Source organism: Bubalus bubalis, chromosome 2, assembly GCF_019923935.1.
Source record: "Bubalus bubalis isolate 160015118507 breed Murrah chromosome 2, NDDB_SH_1, whole genome shotgun sequence".
Classification (NCBI taxonomy): domain Eukaryota; kingdom Metazoa; phylum Chordata; class Mammalia; order Artiodactyla; family Bovidae; genus Bubalus; species Bubalus bubalis.
In genome coordinates this window covers 54,224,285-54,245,958 of record NC_059158.1, presented here as the reverse complement: position 1 = coordinate 54,245,958, position 21,674 = coordinate 54,224,285, and the positions used below count along the sequence as shown (strand labels likewise).

Genomic DNA, 21,674 nt, shown 5'->3' with positions numbered 1-21,674 from the left:
TGACACACATACACTACCATGTGTAAAACAGATTGCCAGCAGGAAGCTGCTGTATAGAAGAGGGAGCTCAGCTTGTTGCTCTGTGATGACCTAGAGGGATGGAAAGGAGGAGGGGGTGGGAGGGAGAATCAAGAGGGAAGGAATATATGTATACTTATGCCTGATTCATGTTGTTCTACAGCAGAAACTAATACAACATTATAAAGCAATTATATTCCAAAAAATAAAAATAAATAAAATAAATATTTTAAAGCATGTCATCTGATTTCTCCAGACATATGGATGGATAATAAACACGTGAAGAAATGCTCAACATCACTCATTATTAGAGAAACACAAATCAAAACTACAATGAGATGTCATCTCACATTGGTCAGAATGGCCATAATCAAAAAATGCACAAACAACATGTACTGGAGAGGGTGTGGAGAAAAGGGAACCATCTTGTACTGCTGGTGGGAATGTAAATTGATACAGCCACTATGGAAGACTATATGGAGATTCCTTTTAAAATTAGGAATAAAGCCACCATATGACCCAGCAATACCACTTCTAGGCTTATATCCTGAAAAAACTGAAAACGACACCTGTATCCCACTGTTCATTGCAGCACTACTTACAACAGCTAGGACATGGAAGAAACCTAAATGTCCATTGACAGATGAGTGGATAAAGAGGCTGTCGTACATATACACAATGCAATACTACTCAGCCATAAAAAGGAATGCATTTGAGTCAATTCTAATGAGGTAGATGAACTTAGAGCCTATGATACAGAGTGAAGTAAGTCAGAAAGAGAAAAACAAATATCATATATTAACACATATGCATGGAATCCAGGAGGATGGTACTGATGAAGTTGTTTGCAGATCAGCAATGGAGATGCAGACATAGAGATAGACTTATGGACAAGGGTCGGGGAGAAGAGAGAGAGAGTGAGATAAATTGAGACAGTAGCATGGAAACATATACACCAACATATGTAAATAGATAGCCAATGAGAATTTGCTGTATGACTCAGGGAATTCAAACTGGGTTCTCTGTAATAACCTAAAGAGGTGGGAACCTAGGGAGGTGGGAGAGAGATTCAAGGGGGAAGAGACATATGTACACCTATGTTAATTCATGAAGCAACTGACAAAGAATTAATCTCAAAAATATACAAGCAACTCCTGCAGCTCAATTCCAGAAAAATAAACAACCCAATCAAAAATGGACCAAAGAACTAAACAGACATTTCTCCAAAGAAGACATACAGATGGCTAACAAACACATGAAAAGATGTTCAATATCACTCATTATCAGAGAAATGCAAATCAAAACCTCAATGAGGTACCATCTCATGCCAGTCAGAATGACTGCTATCCAAAAGTCTACAAGCAATAAATGCTGGAGACAGTGTGGAGAAAAGGGAACCCTCTTACACTGTTGGTGGGAATGCAAACTAGTACAGCCACTATGGAGAACAGTGTGGAGATTCCTTAAAAAACTGGAAATAAAACTGCCATACGACCCAGCAATCCCACTGCTGGGCATACACACTGAGGAAACCAGAATTGAAAGAGACACATATACCCCCAATGTTCATCACAGCACTGTTTATAATAGCTAGGACATGGAAGCAACCTAGATGTCCATCAGCAGATGAATGGATAAGAAAGCTGTGGTACATATACACAATGGAGTATTATTCAGCCATTAAAAAGAATACATTTGAATCAGTTCTAATGAGGTGGATGAAACTGGAGCCTATTATACAGAGTGAAGTAAGCCAGAAAGAAAAACACCAAATACAGTATATTAACACATATATATGGAATTTAGAAAGATAGTAACAATAACCCTGTATGCGAGACAGTAAAAGAGACACAGATGTATAGAACAGTCTTTTGGACTCTGTGGGAGAGGGCGAGGGTGGGATGATTTGGGAGAATGCATTGAAACATGTATAATATCATATGCAAAATGAATCGCCAGTCCAGGTTTGATGCATGATACAGGGTGCTTGGGGCTGGTGCACTGGGATGACCCAGAGGGATGGTATGGAGAGGGAGGTGGGAGGGGGGTTCAGGATGGGGAACACATGTATACCTGTGGCTGGTTCATGTTGATGTATGGCAAAACCAATACAATATTGTATAGTAATTAGCCTCCAATTAAAATATGTAAATTTATATTAAAAATAATAATTCATGTTGATGTATGACAGAAATCAAATCAATATTGTAAAGCAATCATAAATCAATTTAAAATAAATATTTTTTAAAAACATGTCATCTGCAAACAGTGACAGTTTTACTTCTTTCTTTCCAGATTTGATAACTTTTATTTCTTTTTCTTGCCTTTTCACTCTGGCTGAGACTTCCAATACAATTGTGAATACAAGTGGTGAAAGTCAGCATCCTGGCCTTCCTCCTGACTTTAGAGGGATTGCTTTCAATTTTTCAACATTAAGTATAATGTTAGCTATGGATTTGTCACACATGACCTTAATTATGTAGAGGTACATTCCTCTATGGGTTTCCCAGGTGACACAGTGGTAAAGAATCCACCTGCCAATAAAGGAGATGCAAGAGATGTGGGTTCACTTCTTGGGTTGGTAAGATAAGATCCCCTGGAGTAGGAAATGGCAATCTGATCCAGCATTCTTGCCTGGAAAATTCCATAGACAGCAGAGCCTGCTGGGCTACAGTACACGGGGTCACAAAAAGTCAGGCCTGACTAAGCAACTGAGTGCACACACAGACACACATTCTTCTATGCCATTTCATTGAGAACTTTTTTTAATGATAAATGGGTTTCAAATTTTGTCAGATGCTTTTTTCTGTATGTATTGAGATGATCATATAATTTTTATCCTTCATTTTGTTAGTGTGATGTAGCATGTAGATTCATTTGTGGATGTTGAACCATCCTTGCATCCCTGGAATAAATCCTACTTGATTTTGGGATCCTTTTAGTGTATTGTCGAATTTAGTTTGCTAATATTTTGTTGAGGATTTTTACATCTATGTTCATTAGAGATACTGATCTGTAATTTTATTTTTTGTCTGATTTTGGTATTAGGCTTAATAAGATGAATTAGGAAGCATTCACTCTAATTTTTTTGTTATTTTGAGACATATAGATCTTAAATCTTCTTTGACTGGTAGAATTCAACTGTAAAGCCGTCTTGTTTGGGGGAAGTTTTTTGATTACCATTTCAATCTCTTTACTAGTGATTGGTCTATTCAGATTTTATATTTATGATTAATCTATAAGGTTGTATGATTCTAAGAATTTTTCCATTTCTTCTAGTGTATTCAATTTGTTGGCATATAGTTGTTCATAATATTCTCTTATAATCATTTATATTTCTATGAATGTTATTTCTCCTCTTTCATTTCTGATGTTATTTTTCAGTCTTCTCTCTTTTTTAGTCAAAGGTTTGTCAATTCTCTTTTTCTTTTCAAAGAACCAATTCTTAGTTACACTGATCTTTTTTATTTTATCTTTAGTCTGAATTTCATTTATTACTGCGATGATCTGTATTTTTCCTACCTTCTACTGACTTTGGGTTTTGTCTGGCCTTCTTTTTCTAGTTTCTTTAGGTGTAAGGTTGTATCTGTGTGTGTGTTTGTGTCCAGCCATATGTGAGTCCTTGCAACCCCATGGACTGTAGCCCACCAGGCTCCTTTGTCCATGGAATTTTCCAGGCAAGAAGACTGGAATTGCCATTTCCTACTCTAGGGATCTTCCTAACTTCAGGGATCAAATCTCTTGCATCTCCTGAATTGCAGGTGGATTCTTTGCCACTGAGCCACCTGAGAAGTTCTGAGGTGAGTGTAAGGATGTTGTTGTTGTTGCTAAGTCGCTTCAGTCGTGTCCGACTCTGTGTGACCCCACAGATGGCAGCCCACCAGGCTCCCCCGTCCCTGGGATTCTCCAGGCAAGAACACTGGAGTGAGCTGCCATTTCCTTCTCCAATGCATGAAAGTGAAAATGAAAGGGATGTCGCTCAGTAGTGTCCGACTCTTCGTAACCCCATGGACTGCAGCCTACCAGGCTCCTCCGTCTGTGGGATTTTCGAGGCAAGAGTACTGCAGTGGAGTGGCATTTCCTTCTCCAGTGCATGAAAATGAAAAGCGAAAGGGAAGTCGCTCAGTCCTGTCCGACTCTTCGCAACCTCATGGACTGCAGCCTACCAGGCTCCTCCGTCCGTGGGATTTTCCAGGCAAGAGTACTGATTGTTTATTTAAAATTTTGCTTATTTCTTATTGTAGGCCTAGACTGTTATAAACTTGCCTCCTAGTACCATTTTTTGCTGCATCCCATAGATTTTTTTCCTATGTTGTATTTTCATTTTCACTTGTCTTCAGGAAATGTAGATTTAGCCTTTGATTTTTTACTCAATAGCTGTTCAGTAGCATGGTGTTCAGTCTCCATATATTTGTGATTTTTCCAGCTTGTAGTTGATTATTTTTCCCCTTATAGTCTATTTCTAGTTTCATAACACTGTGAACAGAAAAGATTGATATGATTTCAATCTTCTTAAATTTAATTAGACTAGTTTTGTGTTGCAAGATAGGAATTGTTCTTGAGCATGTTCCATAGGCACTTGAGAAGAATGTGTATTAGGGTGCATTTAGATGGAATGTTCTGTATAAACCTATTAAACTCATCTCATCTAATGTTTCATTTAAGGCTGTTGTTTCCCTGTTGACTTTCTGTCCGAATGAGCAATCCATTGATGTAACTAGAGTGTTAAAGTCTCCTAGTGTTATTGTGCTGCTGTAAATTTCTCTTTAAATGTGTTAAAAATTTTTGTATATATTTTGGTGCTTTTATGTTAGGTGCATATATATTAATCACTGTTATGTCTTCTTATTGAATTTTCTCCTTTATTTTTATATACTGTTCATTTTCATCTCTTCTTACCTTTTTTGGTGTGAAGTCTGTTTTGCCTGATACAAGAATGACTAAACCTGGTATTTTTAGGCTGCCGTTTGCTTGGAGTATCATCTTTCATCCCTCCACTTTGAGCCTACATTTGTCTTTAGAACTGAGGTGAGTTTCCTGGAGGCAGCATTAATTAGGTCTAATGCTGTGTCTTCTGATTTGTTAATTCATTTCATTTACATAGAGTAATTATTGCTATGTGAGGGATCAGTACTGCCATTTTATGTTTTTTGGTTGCTCTGTATCTCCATTGCTTCTTTTCTTTTTCTGTCTGCTATTTCGGTTTGGTCTTTTTCTGTGATTCTCTTTTTAGTTTCCTCTTTTTCTGTATTTCATGTCTCTGCTGTAAGTTATGCTCTGTCGTTACCATAAAGTGAAAAAGTGAAGTCACTAAGTCGTGTCTGACTCTTTGCTATCCCATGGACTGTAGTCCACCAGGCTCCTCTGTCCATGGGATTTTCCAGGCAAGAATACTGGGGTGGGTTGCCATTTCCTTCTCCAGGGATCTTCCCAACCCAGGGATTGAACCCAGGTCTCCCGCATTGCAGGCATAAGGTTTGTATAAAACGTCTCACAGATGAAACAGTTCTTTTGCTGCTGACAGCAATTTGTCTTCATTTGCCTATTTGGGTTTCATCATTTTCCTTTTCCCCTTTGGCTTTTTTGTTGTCTCAAATTACTCCTTTTTATGTTGTGAGTTTGTTACCAAATTTAAGTAGCTATAGTTATTTTTTCTGCCTTTCTTCCTTTAGCTTTTTTTTTTTCCTGTTGATATTTTATTTTTTTTTATTTATTTATTTTTTTAAATTTTATTTTTAGACTTTACATAACTGTATTAGTTTTGCCAAATATCAAAATGAATCCACCACAGGTATACATGTGTTCCCCATCCCGAACCCCCCTCCCTCCTCCCTCCCCATTCCATCCCTCTGGGTCGTCCCAGTGCACCAGCCCCAAGCATCCAGTATCGTGCATCGAACCTGGACTGGCAACTCGTTTCATTTATGCTCTGATAAAGTGTTTAAAAAACCTATTCTGAGGAAGAGTTGAAATTTTCTGATTCTATCTATCACCTTACTCAAGGTTTGGGTACTTTTGCCTTTTCATCACTCATAGGAAAGTTCCTTTCAATTTTTCTTACAAATCTAGTTTTGATGAACTCTCAGTTTCTATTCATCTCTGAATGCCCTAATTTCTCTTTCACATCTAAAGGAAAATTTTCTGAAGTAGGATATTTTTGGATGACAGTTTTAGTCTTTCAATATTTTGAGAATGTCATTTCACTCCCTCCTGGCCTGTAGAGTTCCTGCTGAGTAATCTGCTGATGGTCTAATGGAGGTTCCTCTGTAGGCTACCATCCTTTGGTCCCTGGCTGCCTTCAAAATTTCTTTGTAATTTATATTGATAATTGTAATATAATGTGTCTTGGAAAAAGTCTTTTTGCACTGAGGTAATTAGGTATTATCTTAGCTTCATGGACTATTCAATTCCTTCCCCAAGTTTGGGAGTCAGTCAGTTCAGTCACTCAGTCATGTCCGACTCTTTGAGACCCCATGAATCGCAGAACGCCAGGCCTCCCTGTCCATCACCAATTCCCGGAGATCACCCAAACTCATGTCCATCGAGTCGGTGATGACATCCAGCCATCTCATCCTCTGTCGTCCCCTTCTCCTCCTGCCTCCAATCCCTCCCAGCATCAGGGTCTTTTCCAATGAGTCAACTCTTCGCATGAGGTGGCCAAAGTACTGGAGTTTCAGCTTCAGCCATCAGTCCTTCCAAAGAACACCCAGGACTGATCTCCTTCAGAATGGACTGGTTGGATCTCCTTGCAGTCCAAGGGACTCTCAAGAGTCTTCTCCAACACCACAGTTCAAAAGCATCAATTCTTCGGCACTCAGCTTTCTTCACAGTCCAACTCTCACATCCATACATGACCACAGGAAAAACCATAGCCTTGACTAGACGGACCTTTGTTGGCAAAGTAATGTCTCTGCTTTTCAATATGCTATGTAGGTTGGTTATAACTTTCCTTCCAAGGAGTAAACATCTTTTAATTTCATGGCTGCAATCACCATCTGCAGTGATTTTGGAGTCCAAAAAATAAAGTCTGATACTGTTTCCCCATCTATTTCCCATGAAGTGATAGGACCAGATGCCATGATCTTCATTTTCTGAATGTTGAGCTTTAAGCCAACTTTTTCACTCTCCTCTTTCACTTTCATCAAGAGGCTTTTTAGTTCTTCTTCACTTTCTGCCATAAGGGTGGTGTCATCTGCATATCTGAGGTTATTGATATTTCTCCCGGCAATCTTGATTCCAGTTTGTGTTTCTTCCAGTCCAGCATTTCTGATGATGTACTCTGCATAGAAGTTAAATAAGCAGGGTGACAACATACAGCCTTGACGTACTCCTTTTCCTATTTGGAACCAGTCTGTTGTTCCATGTTCAGTTCTAACTATTGCTTCCTGAACTGCATACAGGATTCTCAAGAGGCAGGTCAAGAGTTCTGCTTTCCCATCTCTTTCAGAATTTTCCACAGTTTATTGTGATTCACACAGTCAAAGGCTTTCGCATAGTCAATAAAGCAGAAATAGATGTTTTTCTGGAACTCTCTTGCTTTTTCCATGATCCAGCAGATGTTGGCAATTTGAACTCTGGTTCCTCTGCCTTTTCTAAAACCAGCTTGAACATCTGGAAGTTCACGGTTCATGTATTGCTGAAGCATGGCTTGCAGAATTTTGAGCATTACTTTACTAGCATGAGAGATGAGTGCAATTGTGCAGTAGTTTGAGCATTCTTTGGCATTGCCTTTCTTTGGGATTGGAATGAAAACTGACCTTTTCCAGTCCTGTGGCCACTGCTGAGTTTTCCAAATTTGCTGGCATATTGAGTGCAGCACTTTCACAGCATCATTTTCCAGGATTTGAAATAGCTCAACTGGAATTCCATCACCTCCACTAGCTTTGTTTGTAGTGATGCTTTCTAAGGCCCACTTGACTTCACATTCCAGGATGTCTGGCTCTAGGTGAGTGATCACACCATAGTGATTATCTTGGACATGAAGATCTTTTTTATACAGTTCTTCTGTGTATTCTTGCCACCTCTTCTTAATATCTTCTGCTTCTGTTAGGTCCATACCATTTCTGTCCTTTATCGAGCCCATCTTTGCATGAAACATTCCCTTGGTAGCTCTAATTTTCTTGAAGAGATCTCTAGTCTTTCCCATTCTGTTGTTTTCCTCTATTTCTTTGCATTGATCACTGAGGAAGGCTTTCTTATCTCTCCTTGCTATTCTTTGGAACTCTGCATTCAGATGCTTATAGTTTTTGTTTTCCCTTTGCTTTTTGCTTCTCTTCTTTTCACAGCTATTTGTAAGGCCTCCTCAGACAGCCATTTTGCTTTTTTGCATTTCTTTTCAAAGGGGATGGTCTTGACCCCTGTCTCTTGTACAGTGTCATGAACCTCCATCCATAGTTCATCAGGCATACTATCAGATCTAGTCCCTTAAATCTATTTCTCACTTCCACTGTATAATCATAAGGAATTTGATTTAGGTCATACCTGAATGGTCTAGTGGTTTTCCCTACTTTCTTCAATTTCAGTCTGAATTTGGCAATAAGGAGTTCATGATCTGAGCCACAGTCAGCTCCTAGTCTTGTTTTTGCTGACTGTATAGAGCTTCTCCATCTTTGGCTGCAAAGAATATAATCAGTCTGATTTTGGTGTTGACCATCTGGTGATGTCCATGTGTAGAGTCTTCTCTTGTGTTGTTGGAAGAGGGTGTTTGCTATGACCAGTGTGTTCTCTTGGCAAAACTCTATTAGCCTTTGCCCTGCTTCATTCCATATTCCAAGGCCAAATTTGCCTGTTACTCCAGGTGTTTCTTGACTTCCTACTTTTGCATTCCAGTCCCCTATAATGAAACGGGCATCTTTTTTCAGTGTAGTTCTAAAAGGTCTTGTAGGTCTTCATAGAACCATTCAACTTCAGCTTCTTCAGTGTTACTGGTTGGGGCATAGACTTGGATTACTGTGATATTGAATGGTTTGCCTTGGAAATGAACAGAGTTCATTCTGTCGTTTTTGAGATTGCATCCAAGTACTGCATTTCAGACTCTTTTGTTGACCATGATGGCTACTCCATTTCTTCTAAGGGATTACTGCCCACAGTAGTAGATATAATGGTCATCTGAGTTAAATTCACCTATTCCAGTCCATTTCAGTTCTCTGATTCCTAGCATGTTGATATTCACTCTTGCCATCTCCTGTTTGACCACTTCCAGTTTGCCTTGATTCATGGACCTGACATTCCAGGTTCCTATGCAATATTGCCCTTTACAGCATTGGACCTTGCTTTTATCACCAGTTACATCCACAAATGGGTATTGTTTTTGCTTTGGCACCATCCCTTCATTCTTTCTGGAGTTATTTCTCCACTTATCTCCAGTAGCATATTGGGCACCTCCCAACCTGGGGAGTTTCTCTTTCAGTATCCTATCATTTTGCCTTTTCATACTGTTCATGGGGTTATCAAAGCAAGAATACTGAAGTGGTTTGCCATTCACTTCTCCAGTGGACCACATTCTGTCAGACCTCTCCCCCATGACCCGCCTTGTCTTGGGTGGCCCCACATGGCATGGCTTAGTTTCACTGAGTTAGACAAGGCTGTGGTCCGTGTGATTAGATTGACTTAGTTTTCTGTGATTATGGTTTGTGTGTCTGCCCTCTGATGCCTCTCACAACACCTACTGTCTTACCTGGGTTTCTCTTACCTTGGACGTGGGGTATCTCTTCCCGGCTGCTCCAGCAAAGCACAACCACTGCTCCTGTACCTTGGACGAGGGGTATCTCCTCACAGCCGCCCCTCCTGACCTTTAACGTGGAGTTGCTCCTCTCGGCCCTCCTGCAAGTTTGGGAAGGTCTCAGCTATTATTTCTTGGAACTCTTTCCTCTCTCTTTTCTCTTTCTGGGATGCCCGTTACCATGATATTTTCTTTCCTAAAAGAGTTTTCTAGCTCTTGTAGAATTTCCTCTCTTTTTAGGCCTTAAATCTCTTTCCTATTGTGCTTGCATCATTTGTAGATTTCTATCTTCAAGCTCAGCTAATTCTCTCTTCCATTAGGTTTGCTCTGTTTTAATGATTTTAAGGCATTCTTCATCTCATTTATTGAGTTCTTCAGCTCTAGAATTTGTTTTTGTTTTTTTTTAAAGTTTCAGTCTCTTTGGTAAAGCAAAGAGAATTTGTTCCTCACCAGCATATCCAAAGTACTGAATATCTTTCTACTTTAGATAAAACTTTTTTAAAAAACATGATTCTAAGTATTCAACAGGTTAGAAATTATGGGCCTTTCTTTTCCTTTCCAGTAGCTGAACATATGTTCTTGGTTTTCTTACCTGAGAAGCCTCTGCTTAACTGCGAGTCACACTTTCCAACTCTCCACCGTCTCAGTCAGAGGCATCACCCAGAGTCATTATCACTGTTCGCTGCTTTGGGGTGATTGGTGCTTGGCTGCTGCCAGCTTGCTGACATGCTGCCTGGGGCGCCAAGATAGTGGGCTCTACCACCATGTCCATGATCTCCTGGGTCACAGGCTTCACCTCCACAAGGGGAGAGGGAGGGTGGGAGGGTCTCAGGAGCCTCTGCTGTGTCAGGTATTGTCAGGTTTGCAGATTCTACCACTGTGAGGGATGGGAGTCCCAGGCCCAACTGCTGCTATTACCTAATTACCAAGGCTACAGGCAGCCAGGAGGCCAGAGTCCTGTGCACCACCTCCCCTACTCCTACCAGGTTCCCTGGGGCTGGGGCTCAGTAGCCTCAGCCAGGGTACCAGGACTGCAGGCAAACTCCACTGTTCCACACACCCACCTCCTCTATGTATCCAGTCCATCTACCTATTCTCTGGCATCATGGTGTGTTGGTCAGAGGTACCTTTGCTGAGTTATGTATGTTTTGCTGGCTATAGATTGAAAGAGAGAGACAAAGAGAGCATCTTCCTCTGCCATAATGCTGAGATAATTCCAAATATAATTTTCTATATTTAGTGAAATTATCTTTCAGGAACAAAGAGGATATAAAGGTATTTGGAAATTAAAGAAAGTTAAAATAATTTGTCATAAACAGACTTAAAGATAGACTAAGGCTGCTGCTGCTGCTGCTGCTACTAAGTCGCTTCAGTCATGTCCGACTCTGTGCGACCCCATAGACGGCAGCCCGCCAGGCTCCCCGTCCCTGTGATTCTCCAGGCAAGAACACTGGAGTGGGTTGCCATTTCCTTCTCCAATGCATGAAAGTGAAAAGTGAAAGTGAAGTCGCTCAGTCATGTCTGACTCTTTGCGACCCCATGGACTGCAGCCTACCAGGCTCCTCCATCCATGGGATTTTCCAGGCAAGAGTACTGGAGTGGGGTGCCATAGTACTTGCAATACTTCAAACATTAAGGAAATGATCAAAGAAGAAATAAAAAAGAAAAACAGTAAGAGAAGACATATAAATATATACAATAGATTATACTTCTCTCTAAAGAACTTATAAATTATACTTGGTGACTAAAACAGAAATCATCTTATATCAAAAACAGTAACATTTTAAAATAGGAGAGGTAAATAGAACTAAAAGGAAGGATGTACAATTATGATTTATAGTTATCAACATTTTCTTCTGCCTACTCAAATTTGCTGTTGAATGACTCTAGTGATTTTCATTTCAGCTATTGTGCTTTTCACTTCCAGAACATTGGTTTTATTCTTTTATAATTTTATGTTAACTGCTATTCTCATTTTGGGAGAAATATATTTCCTTACTTACATTTAGTGTCATCTATCTTCATATATATGTGTATATATACACATGTTTGTGTGTATTTAGAAAAGTCACTAAATGATGATCAGCCCTCAAGAACTAAACTCAGCAGTCTTTAAAGAGGGAAGAAACAAATTTCCAGAGTAAACACATTATAATATTCAGAATGCCCAGCTCTCACAAATGCCAACAACAAAATTACAAATCATACAAAGGAAAAGTCAATTCACAGGAAAGTAAGTATTTGACAGAAACCATTCCTGAGGAAGCCCAGACAATGGAAGGAAATATTAGTCAAAAACATTAAATAAACTATATTAAATATGCTCAATGACTTAAAGGAAACCATGGGAAAGAACCAAAGGAAATCAAATACTACTATATGAGCAAATTCAGAATATCAACAGATACAATTATTAAAAAGGAGTCAAAACAAAATTCTGGAATTGAAAAGCACAACGGCTGAAACAAAAATCACTAGAGGTCTTCAACAGAAGATGTGAGCAGGCAGAAGAAAGAACTAATGAACCTGGAGATATGGCAACTGAATTGAACCCATCTAAGGAACAGAAGAAATATACAAAAAAAGATCTACAAGACCCAGATAATCACAATGGTGTGATCACTGACCTAGAGCCAGACATCCTGGAATGTGAAGTCAAATGGACTTTAGGAAGCATCACTACAAACAAAGCTAGTGGAGATGATGGAATTCCAGTTGAGCTATTTCAAACCCTAAAAGATGATGCTGTGAAAGTGCTGTACTCAATATGCCAGCAAATTTGGAAAACTCAGCAGTGGCCACAGAACTGGAAAAAGTCAGTTTTCACTCCAATCCCAAAGAAAAGCAATGCCAAAGAATGTTCAAACTACCGTACAACTGCACTCATCTCACACGCTAGCAAAGTAATGCTCAAAGTTCTCCAAGCCAGGCTTCACTAGTACATGAACCATGAACTTCCAGATGTTCAAGCTGGATTTAAAAAAGGCAGAGAACCAAAAATCAAATTGCCAACATCTGTTGGATCATCAAAAAAGCAAGAGTTCCAGAAAAACATCTACTTCTGTTTTATTGACTAAGCCAAAGCATTTGACTGTGTGGATTGCAACAAAACGTGGAAAATTCTTCAAGAGATGGGAATACCAGACCACCTGACCTGCCTCCTGAGAAACCTGTATGCAGGTCAAGAATCAAGAGTTAGAACTGGACATGGAACAAAAGACTGATTCCAAACTGGGAAAGGAGTACATCAAGGCTGTATTTTGTTATCCTGCTTATTTAACTTATATGCAGAGTAAATCATGAGAAAACCTGGGCTGGATGAAGCACAAGCTGGAATAAAGACTGCCGGGAGAAATATCAATAACCTCAGATATGCAGATGACACCACCCTTATGGCAGAAAGCAAAGAAGAACTATCTAGGTTGGTCATAACTTTCCTTCTTATTAACCAGTAAATGCTGTACAAGTGAGGGTTAATAGAAATCTGACTTCCACTGAGTGCTAAGGATAGTTGACCATCAGTAATTACCATTTACTCTGGCTCATCAGCAGCTGCAGCCAGGGCAACTTCTTCCTGAGCTCAGATTTACACCTCCCCAAGGCAATGGCACCCCACTCCAGTACTCTTGCCTGGAAAATCCCATAGATGGAGGAGCCTGGTAGGCTGCAGTCCATGGGGTCGCTAAGAGCCGGATACGACTGAGCGACTTTACTTTCACTTTTCATTTTCATGCATTGGAGAAGGAAATGGCAACCCACTCCAGTGTTCTTGCCTGGAGAATCCCAGGGACGGGGGAGCCTAGTGGGCTGCCATGTATGGGGTTGCGCAGAGTCAGACACGACTAAAGTGACTTAGCATTAGCATTAGCATTAGCCCCCTTGCAGAAGGCAATGGCAACCCACTCCAGTGCTCTTGCCTGGAAAATCCCATGGACGGAGGAGCTTGGTAGGCTGCAGTCCAGGGGGTCGCAAAGAGTTGGACATGACTGACTTCACTCTCACTCTTCACTTTCCTGCAATGGAGAAGGAAATGGCAACCCACTCCAGTGTTCTTGCCTGGAGAATCCCAGGGACAGGGGAGCCTGGTGGGCTACTGTCTATGGGGTCACACAGAGTCAGACACGACTGAAGCTACTTAGCAGCAGCAGCAGTAAACCCCTTGCATGGCATTAGGGCCATGTGACTAGCTCTCACCACTGCAGTGAGAGAAGATTGAGCACCACTGCCAAGCTGAGAAGGGCTCCTCCCCATTGTCTTCCAGCAGGATGCAGAAGCTCCCTGAGGACTCCAAGGTACCAGACGGAAGCAGCCCTTATCTCCACATGACTACCAGGAGCAAAAGTCTTGCTCCCACACAGGCCTCACGGATGCAGACTTGAGCAACAGAGATTTTGGCCTTCAGCCCCTGAGGTGGCTTATCACAGCAGGCAGCCTCTGTGCACACCATTCTCCAACTCCCAGTCTCAGGTGTTGGTATGATCCTGGAGGCACCAACCAATGGAGAAGTTCCAGATATGCTCCAAATAACCTTGTCATCCACTAGTTCCACAAGGTCAAGAAAAACACAATACCTCCACGAGCCCCACACTGAGATAAGTCACTTTTGAACAATATACTTCATTCCTTGTTAGTGAAAGTACTGGGCTGGTCAAAACCTTTGTTCAGGTTTTTCGTAGCATTTTAGGGAAAAACCCAAACGAACTTTTTGGCCAACCCAATAAATGGGTATGAATGGGCAAATTCCTTATGTGCTGATATGGAAATACCTCAGATATGTTAAGTGAAAAAAACGGATAAAACAGCATATATCAGCAGTTTTCAAGGTATGATACAAGGATCCCTGAGGGTGCAGAAGACCCTTTCAGAGGGTCTGCAAGGTTCTCCAACTCTGTGTCTACATGAGGCCTTATTTCCTTCTATCCTTCAATCAAAAACAAAAAACCAGGGAGAATGGCATTGAAACATGTAAAATATCATGTATGAAACGAGTTGCCAGTCCAGGTTTGATGCACGATACTGGATGCTTGGGGCTGGTGCACTGGGACGACCCAGAGGGATGGAATGGGGAGGGAGGAGGGAGGAGGGTTCAGGATGGGGAACACATGTATACCTGTGGCGGATTCATTTTGATATTTGGCAAAACTAATACAATTATGTAAAGTTTAAAAATAAAATTAAAAACAAAAAAAACAGACTGAATGCATAAGCAGATAAACAAATCCAGCTATTAAGCCAGATGCTAAAATCTTTCAAATATAAAAAACTTGGCCTCACTGATTTTGTATTGGGAAATATTTTTTATAAAGTCTATTTCTCAAATACAGTGGGTTTACCATTTTGTAAAGTTTTTAAATTTTTCAACTTTATTATTTAATATAGTAAATAATGATAGATATAACTCACCTTAAAGAGTTCTCGGGAGGCCTCAAAACTTTAATCCTATAGAAGGATCCTGAGACTAAAAAGTCTGACTACCACTGGTGTATATACTATCTGTTTTCATTAAAAAAAAAAAAAAGCATGAAAATAAGAATTTATCTTTGTACTAGTTTATATATGCATGAAGAAAAACTCACAAAGGATTAATAAACCAGTATGAGTAGTTAAGCAGAGAAGGTAGGAAATGGGCAGACAGAAGACCCTTTAGTGAATCTTTTTCATTCTGAATCTATGTATGTATGTATGTGCGTGTATATATACACACACATATATATGTGTGTGTGTATATATATATCACCTATTCAAAAACAACTAAAATATTTAAAAAAAAAAAAAAGCCAGAGACAGCATGACAGAAGATGAGAATGAAGTCCAGCTGAAAAGTAAAACAGCTTACAAAGTCTGTGTGGAGTGTCACCCCTCCCCCATACCCAGAAATAACTGTCCCCAGGCAAAATACTAGAGAATTATTCTCTGAAGAAATGAAACCAAGAGACTCAGAGCTTTCAGATGAAGACTCCTCATCTTAAACTATGACAGGCAACCACACATCACAACTTAATGGAGGTTGTGCAACAGAGGAGATAGACATAAAAGCCCAGAGGAGAGTAATTCAGAAATGAAAGAAAATTTTAAATAATTTTTTAAAACAAAACAACAAAAACACAGTCGTACCCAAAGATACCTGAAAAGTTACTGAACCCACACTGCCAAGTTGAGGAAGGTAACTGTGCTCTCAAGAAAAGAATTTTAACTTCTGAGCCTCAGTTTTACTCAGTGTAACCAGGATAAATACCTCCTTTACAGAGTTAAGACAGGAATTTAATGAGTTATTGTTTTCTGATGTGACAATACATTCCCTAACACTTAGGGAAAGCTCAATAAATGGCATTCCTATTGCCTGCGATGCAGCAGAAAAAGCTGTGTTACTACAAAATAATTTTTTAAAAAACAGATCGGTGTTTGCCAGAGGAGATAGTGGGGAATGGGAGAAATGCATGAACTGTTTTTATCTTTATAGTTTAAATAAACTGAATTTAAAAAAACAATAGAAGTCAGCGAAATATGCTTTAAGGTTAACAATCATTTAATGTATTAACATTTCACTTATAAACATACAATTTGCATATACAGGGAAAAACTGGTTCAGAGGACACAACAGAATACTGGAGACAGGCAAGCAATCAGAAGAGAAAAGAAAAGATCAACCCGAGGGGGAAAAAAATGGAACTGCATTCCATGCCGGTGTCTATAAACTTGGGAAGGAGAAAAAGATCGCACAGAATCACAATTAATGTAGAAAACAAACGTGGGTCATTCTGTATCAATGGCAGGAACTTCTCCCATGATCCAGATCTTGCATCCCGGTCCGGCCCATTTCATGAATGTTGATCTGAAACACAGTCACTCATCTCTCCCTTCTCTTTAAATCTAACCTTGAAGTTAACTCAAGAAATTAAATGCACAGAGCTAAGAAACAAGCAGACTGGCATGTGTGCAACATCAACGGCCAACTATTTAAAAGTGCACATGGAAATAAAATGCTGACTAAACATTTTACTTCAGTTAAAGTGAACAAGTTCCTTCCAACTCACCTAACTTCTTGATTTAGGACTACCTAAGCAAGGTGACCAAAAGATTGGCATCTATGAGAACTGGAGCCAGGGAAATGAAGCATCTCAGCCCGTCTTTATGCTGAGCACGCATTTCCTCTCAGGATGAAGTCACTAGGGACAGTGAACTTCCAGACTCAACTACAGTTGCCCAGCATGGCTTGCCCAGCTAGGGACAGGGACTGGAGATGGGGGAGCACATGTATGTCAGGACTTCAGTCCACAGCTCCCCCGACTCTGTCAGGGGGCAGAACATAGGGACACCATCTCCTTCAAGGGCATTTCAGTGACATAACTCAGTATCTGTGGTTCCAGTAATTCCTATTTCAAAATTAACACTCCAGTGCAACATTAAAAACTGAGTTTAGTATTTTGCTTGTAAAGGATACAGCTTGAATAATGATTACCATCTGAACAAAGCTATTCTTATTACATATGATGTAAAATAAGTAACATTTTTAACCATCAAAACCAGTATTGTCATACATCACATGTGGCAACTTTCCACCACATAACACATCCAAAGACACGACAGCCAGGTATACTTCTTTTCAGCTGGAAACAGACTCTCCAGTGTCAACAAGTACAGTAGAACTGGCTAGGGAGACAGACCTGTGGTCACCACAACGCTCATTTGGCATCTAGTTTCCATACGGAGATAGATCTACTTAAGTCTGCCTTAGAGGTGGAGTGGACTGGTAAGTGAAACGAAAGACTGTGTCTGTAACTGGCCACATAAAATAAAAACAGAATTTGTGCTACCAGGAGTGTATTTTATGGAAACATGGCCACATGGAGTATAGGTGCAGAGACCTTCAATGTGCCTTTGTAAATGTACATTTTTTTTAAACATGTGGGACAGAAAACTGGAACAACTGAAGTTTTAAAATTTACATAGCTAAAAAAATAAGAAAATTACAGAAATGCAGGACCCTTGGTTTTTCAGAGCTTCACATATAAATTGGGGCCCAAAATTAAATGGTTCAAGCTTCTCTGTGACACTAAAGTCAGAAATAAAAGCAAGGCCAGTGTCCTGGTCAGGTGGAAAGGTATCTTGAGCAGGTCATTCATGTCTCTGGGCCGAAATTCCCATCTATAACCTGAGTTTCCCCCACCATGCAGCACAGAGCTCAGGGGCAGCAACAGTGCCCAGTCCTACACAAGACAGGAGATGGGCTCATCAACAGCCTTCAGAAGGACATGAAACACATCCTCCGTGCAGCCCAATCCCCTGGAACAGGAACACTGCAACTATGGCTCTCATTTCACTTTCCTCACCATTCTCTTAATAATACTTTCTCAACAAGTAGAAAAATAAGCTATAAGTAGGCTGAAGTGGCAATAAAAAATGCCCAAAACAAACACTAAAACCATGATGCCTCTGAAAAAGATAAATCTACCTCCACACACCTTTTTGTAGTTGTTGTGCCTTCTTCAAGTTTTAAATGATAAAGCCCTAAAATGTTGACACTCAAGTCTACTCCTAATTTGGGATGCTTTCCAAGTATCACTACCAAAAACAAACAAATAAGAATAAAATGAAAAAGCATCATTTTCAAGGGGAGAAATGGCCATCCCATCCATCGTCCTGAGCAGTTAGCTTTGCTGGAGCCCCAGAGGCTGTGGGATATCACACCGCTGCCTAAGGAAGGTTCCAGCCTATAACTCCTGAAGTAACATGCAGCCAGTTCTGGTCTGAGGTTTGAAAGTCTGACATTAAACCAAAAAAACTGCAGTTTTTCTTGCCACGGCCATTCACTCATTCATACATCACCATGTTACCAGCAAAACACTAAAATTATCCCTTAAGAAGTAAGGCCTAATTCTAAAAACAAAATGGCCTTTCAAAACAGGTGTGTTTAAATAAAGTATTGTGAGAGTTTTATAAGGAAACCCCTAGAATGAGCCAGTGCCGCCATGAAGTCCACATTTTAGCTAAACAGCAGTCCAAAGCTTTCTCTGCAGTACTTCTATGTACTTATAAGCATTTTGTCACTACTTTCAAAAGAACTATTAAACCTATTACTAAAAACATTTATAACAAACAGAAATGCCCTGCAAATCATATTATTGCACACGGGGTATCAGAAGCTATGCACGCCGAGGTTCCACGGACTCTAGAAGACCCAGAACAGAGACCCCAGGGCCATGCCTGTGGCTGCTCCAGCCAGCATGCCCAGCGCCAGGTCGCTGTCGTTGTCTCGGTACCGCTCACGAATGATGACTTGGTTGGCAGGCTGCTGTCCATAAAGCCCTGGAAAAGAAGGAAAGAACAGAGGAGCAGTTTGTGAAGCTCAACATTCACTCAAAAAGACAGCTCACTTGCCTGGGACCCTTCCTGAGGTTTCTCCATGCACAGCACTCCTCCTACAGACTCGTCTCCCTCAGAGAGCTGGGCGTGGGGGGTGACTTTGGTGAGTGCTCCCCAGCTCTCCTTCACCACAGGTGAAGGGGACTCAGCTTGGCCGAGTGAGGGGGATACCCCATATTTAAGATGGAACTAAGAGAAAATCAAGATGCTCAGTTTCCCAAGGTCCACAGTCCCGGACACTACAGACAGCAGAATCCTAATGAAGTTGCAAACCCCAGCCCACAGTGTCCGCTTCAGGCCCCACAGTGTTCATCAGGATGGCAGGCAGACCAGGAACAGAGGAGACACACAAAGCCTAGAGACTGGGAGAGCCAAGGATCCCCATCCAGAAGTTAATGAATTTAAATTAAGCCTTAAATCTGCTAACATAATCTGCTCTCCATTTTTAATGTTATGCCTTTATGGAGAAAAATATTTGTCAGAGGGAAAACATCTCAAAAACAAACTTTAAACAAATTTAAAGTTATTTGCACAATTAAAGTTCTCAATTGGAAATGTTTGTTTTCTTCTATATTTCACAATATGTTGTCCAAAAGCTAGTTAGCTTTAAAATTGTTCCCACAGGACTTCCCTGGTGGTGGTGCAGTGGATAAGAATCCACCTGCCAATGCAGTGGACACAGGTTCGATCCCCAGACCAGGAGGACTCCACATACTGCAAAGCAACTAAGCCTGTGCGCCACCACTGCTGAGCCCACACTCCAGAGCCCACGAGCTACAACCGCTGAGCCCGCAGGCCCTAGAGCCTGTGCTCCAAACAAGAGAAGAGCCCCCAGTCTCTGCAACCAGAAAAAGCCCACATGCAACCACGAAGACCCAGCACAACTGTAAATAAATTTCCTCACATACAGTGTTAGCTTTCCTCCTTGACCCATTATTCTCTTAACAGTTCAACCCTAGGAAAGTGAGAAATTGATCCAATAGTGTTATGTCCATGAAGAATGAAGATACTAAATGATAAGTGCTTACCAGCCTAAGCACTTACAGTGTTACAAGCATTTATATGTATAGACTCACTTAGTCCTCACAACAATCCTAGGAGTTGAGCTCACTGTTATCCCTATTCTATAAACAAAGAGGGAGGTACGTGGGGCCTGAGCGCAGTGAGTGCACGCCAACTCAGGCACTCTGGCTACAGTGTGCACTCAGACCCCAATGCCCCTGATATGATGAAGGAAAGAGAAGCATCAAAGCCACAGAGTAGGAAAATGAGACCATTATAAACCTAAAGGCTTATCAAGGTCAGGCAATAACACTAGAAGCAAAGATTTTCTTTTTTTAATGTAATATTTAAACTACATAACTGGTGAACTGTAGCATTCATAATCACAGCCTTGAAATTTTAAAAATTTCAATTAGGCAACTCCAACTAGTAACATGTAATACAGCAGGACCCTATAGCTGACCTAATTTAAAGACCCCTGGAAAATCTAAATCTGCATTCCAGCTTTAGCTCCACAGAAGGACCCCCTCACTCCATGACCAGGAGCCAACTTCTCCTGCAGCTCATCTCTGTTCCTACCAAAAGCTAAGTCTTTACCAAAGTCAGCTGGGGAACATTTCCAAACTGTACTTATTTTAATTATCTAATTTAATCTTTACATAAATGATCCAAACATGAATGTAGAAAAGGAAGACACTGTTAGATATTTTAAGAACAACTAAGTCAGATACTTTTTGGCCTCCCTGGTGGCTCATATAGTAAAGAATCCACCTGCAATGCAGGAGACCTTGGTTCGATTCCTGGGTTGGGAAGATCCTGGAAAGACTAAATAAAGGCAGATAACTTTTACAAATTACTATCAAACCAAGAAATTGAGAATTACAAAAATCTAGAGGTGTGTTCTCTCAGACTTGGCCCCGGAAACCTCAGAGCAATTACGTGTCATGAGTACCATCTCGACAAGACAGAAACAGAGGACTCCAACCAAAGGAGCCAATTCAAACCAAAGACCTCAAGCCCACATCAAAATACAACTGAACAAATGTCTACTAGTGTGGGAAAATTAAAACAGAATACTTACAGTGTGTACACAGCACTTTTTAAATTGGTTGACTGACCACCAGTTCCAGTAATATTAAAGAGAGGCCTTTAACCTTCTCTGCACAACGGCCTCTATGGACACTGCAAGGCAGTGCGTCATGAAGCTGACAAAGCACCAGAGTCCTAGAAAGGCCGACTGAAGAGCTCCTGTCTGGTTACCAGCGTGATGCTGCTGTGGGACGACCGCAACTGAGCAGCCCTTTCATAGCAAGCACACTTACAGTGTGTACACGGCACTTTTTAAATTGGTTGGTAGGCATTTGGCTGTCATGAGGCAAATGCCAAATGCCTACCAAATGCACTCAGCCCTCAGCAGCAAGTTATCTGAGGTTGCACCGAGAATGCTGTCTCGTTCTTCATGATGAAAGTCAAAGGCAGGGATGGAATCCTGTGTGTAAAAATTCCCTTCACAAGCACAAAACTTCTGCTCTTCTACAGAGTAAGAAACAGCTAGGATTATCCCAATCTA

At 40.7% G+C, this 21,674-nt stretch overlaps 1 protein-coding gene across 5 annotated transcripts in view; it reads right to left on the bottom strand.

Moving 5' to 3' along the window:
* Positions 1–16,242: 16,242 nt before the first annotated feature.
* Positions 16,243–21,674, bottom strand: part of PLEKHB2 (pleckstrin homology domain containing B2) — a 49,573-nt gene continuing 44,141 nt past the window's right edge. For 3 of the 5 annotated variants that reach the window (XM_006060619.3, XM_006060614.3, XM_006060613.3), the window contains one exon: positions 16,243–19,045. In XM_006060619.3, the coding sequence (XP_006060681.2) occupies positions 18,909–19,045 (137 nt within the window). In that variant the 3' untranslated portion in view covers positions 16,243–18,908. Of the gene's footprint in view, positions 19,046–20,010; positions 20,058–21,674 lie in introns of all 5 variants that reach the window. The other 2 variants (XM_044932222.1, XM_044932220.1) reach the window with 1 other exon arrangement.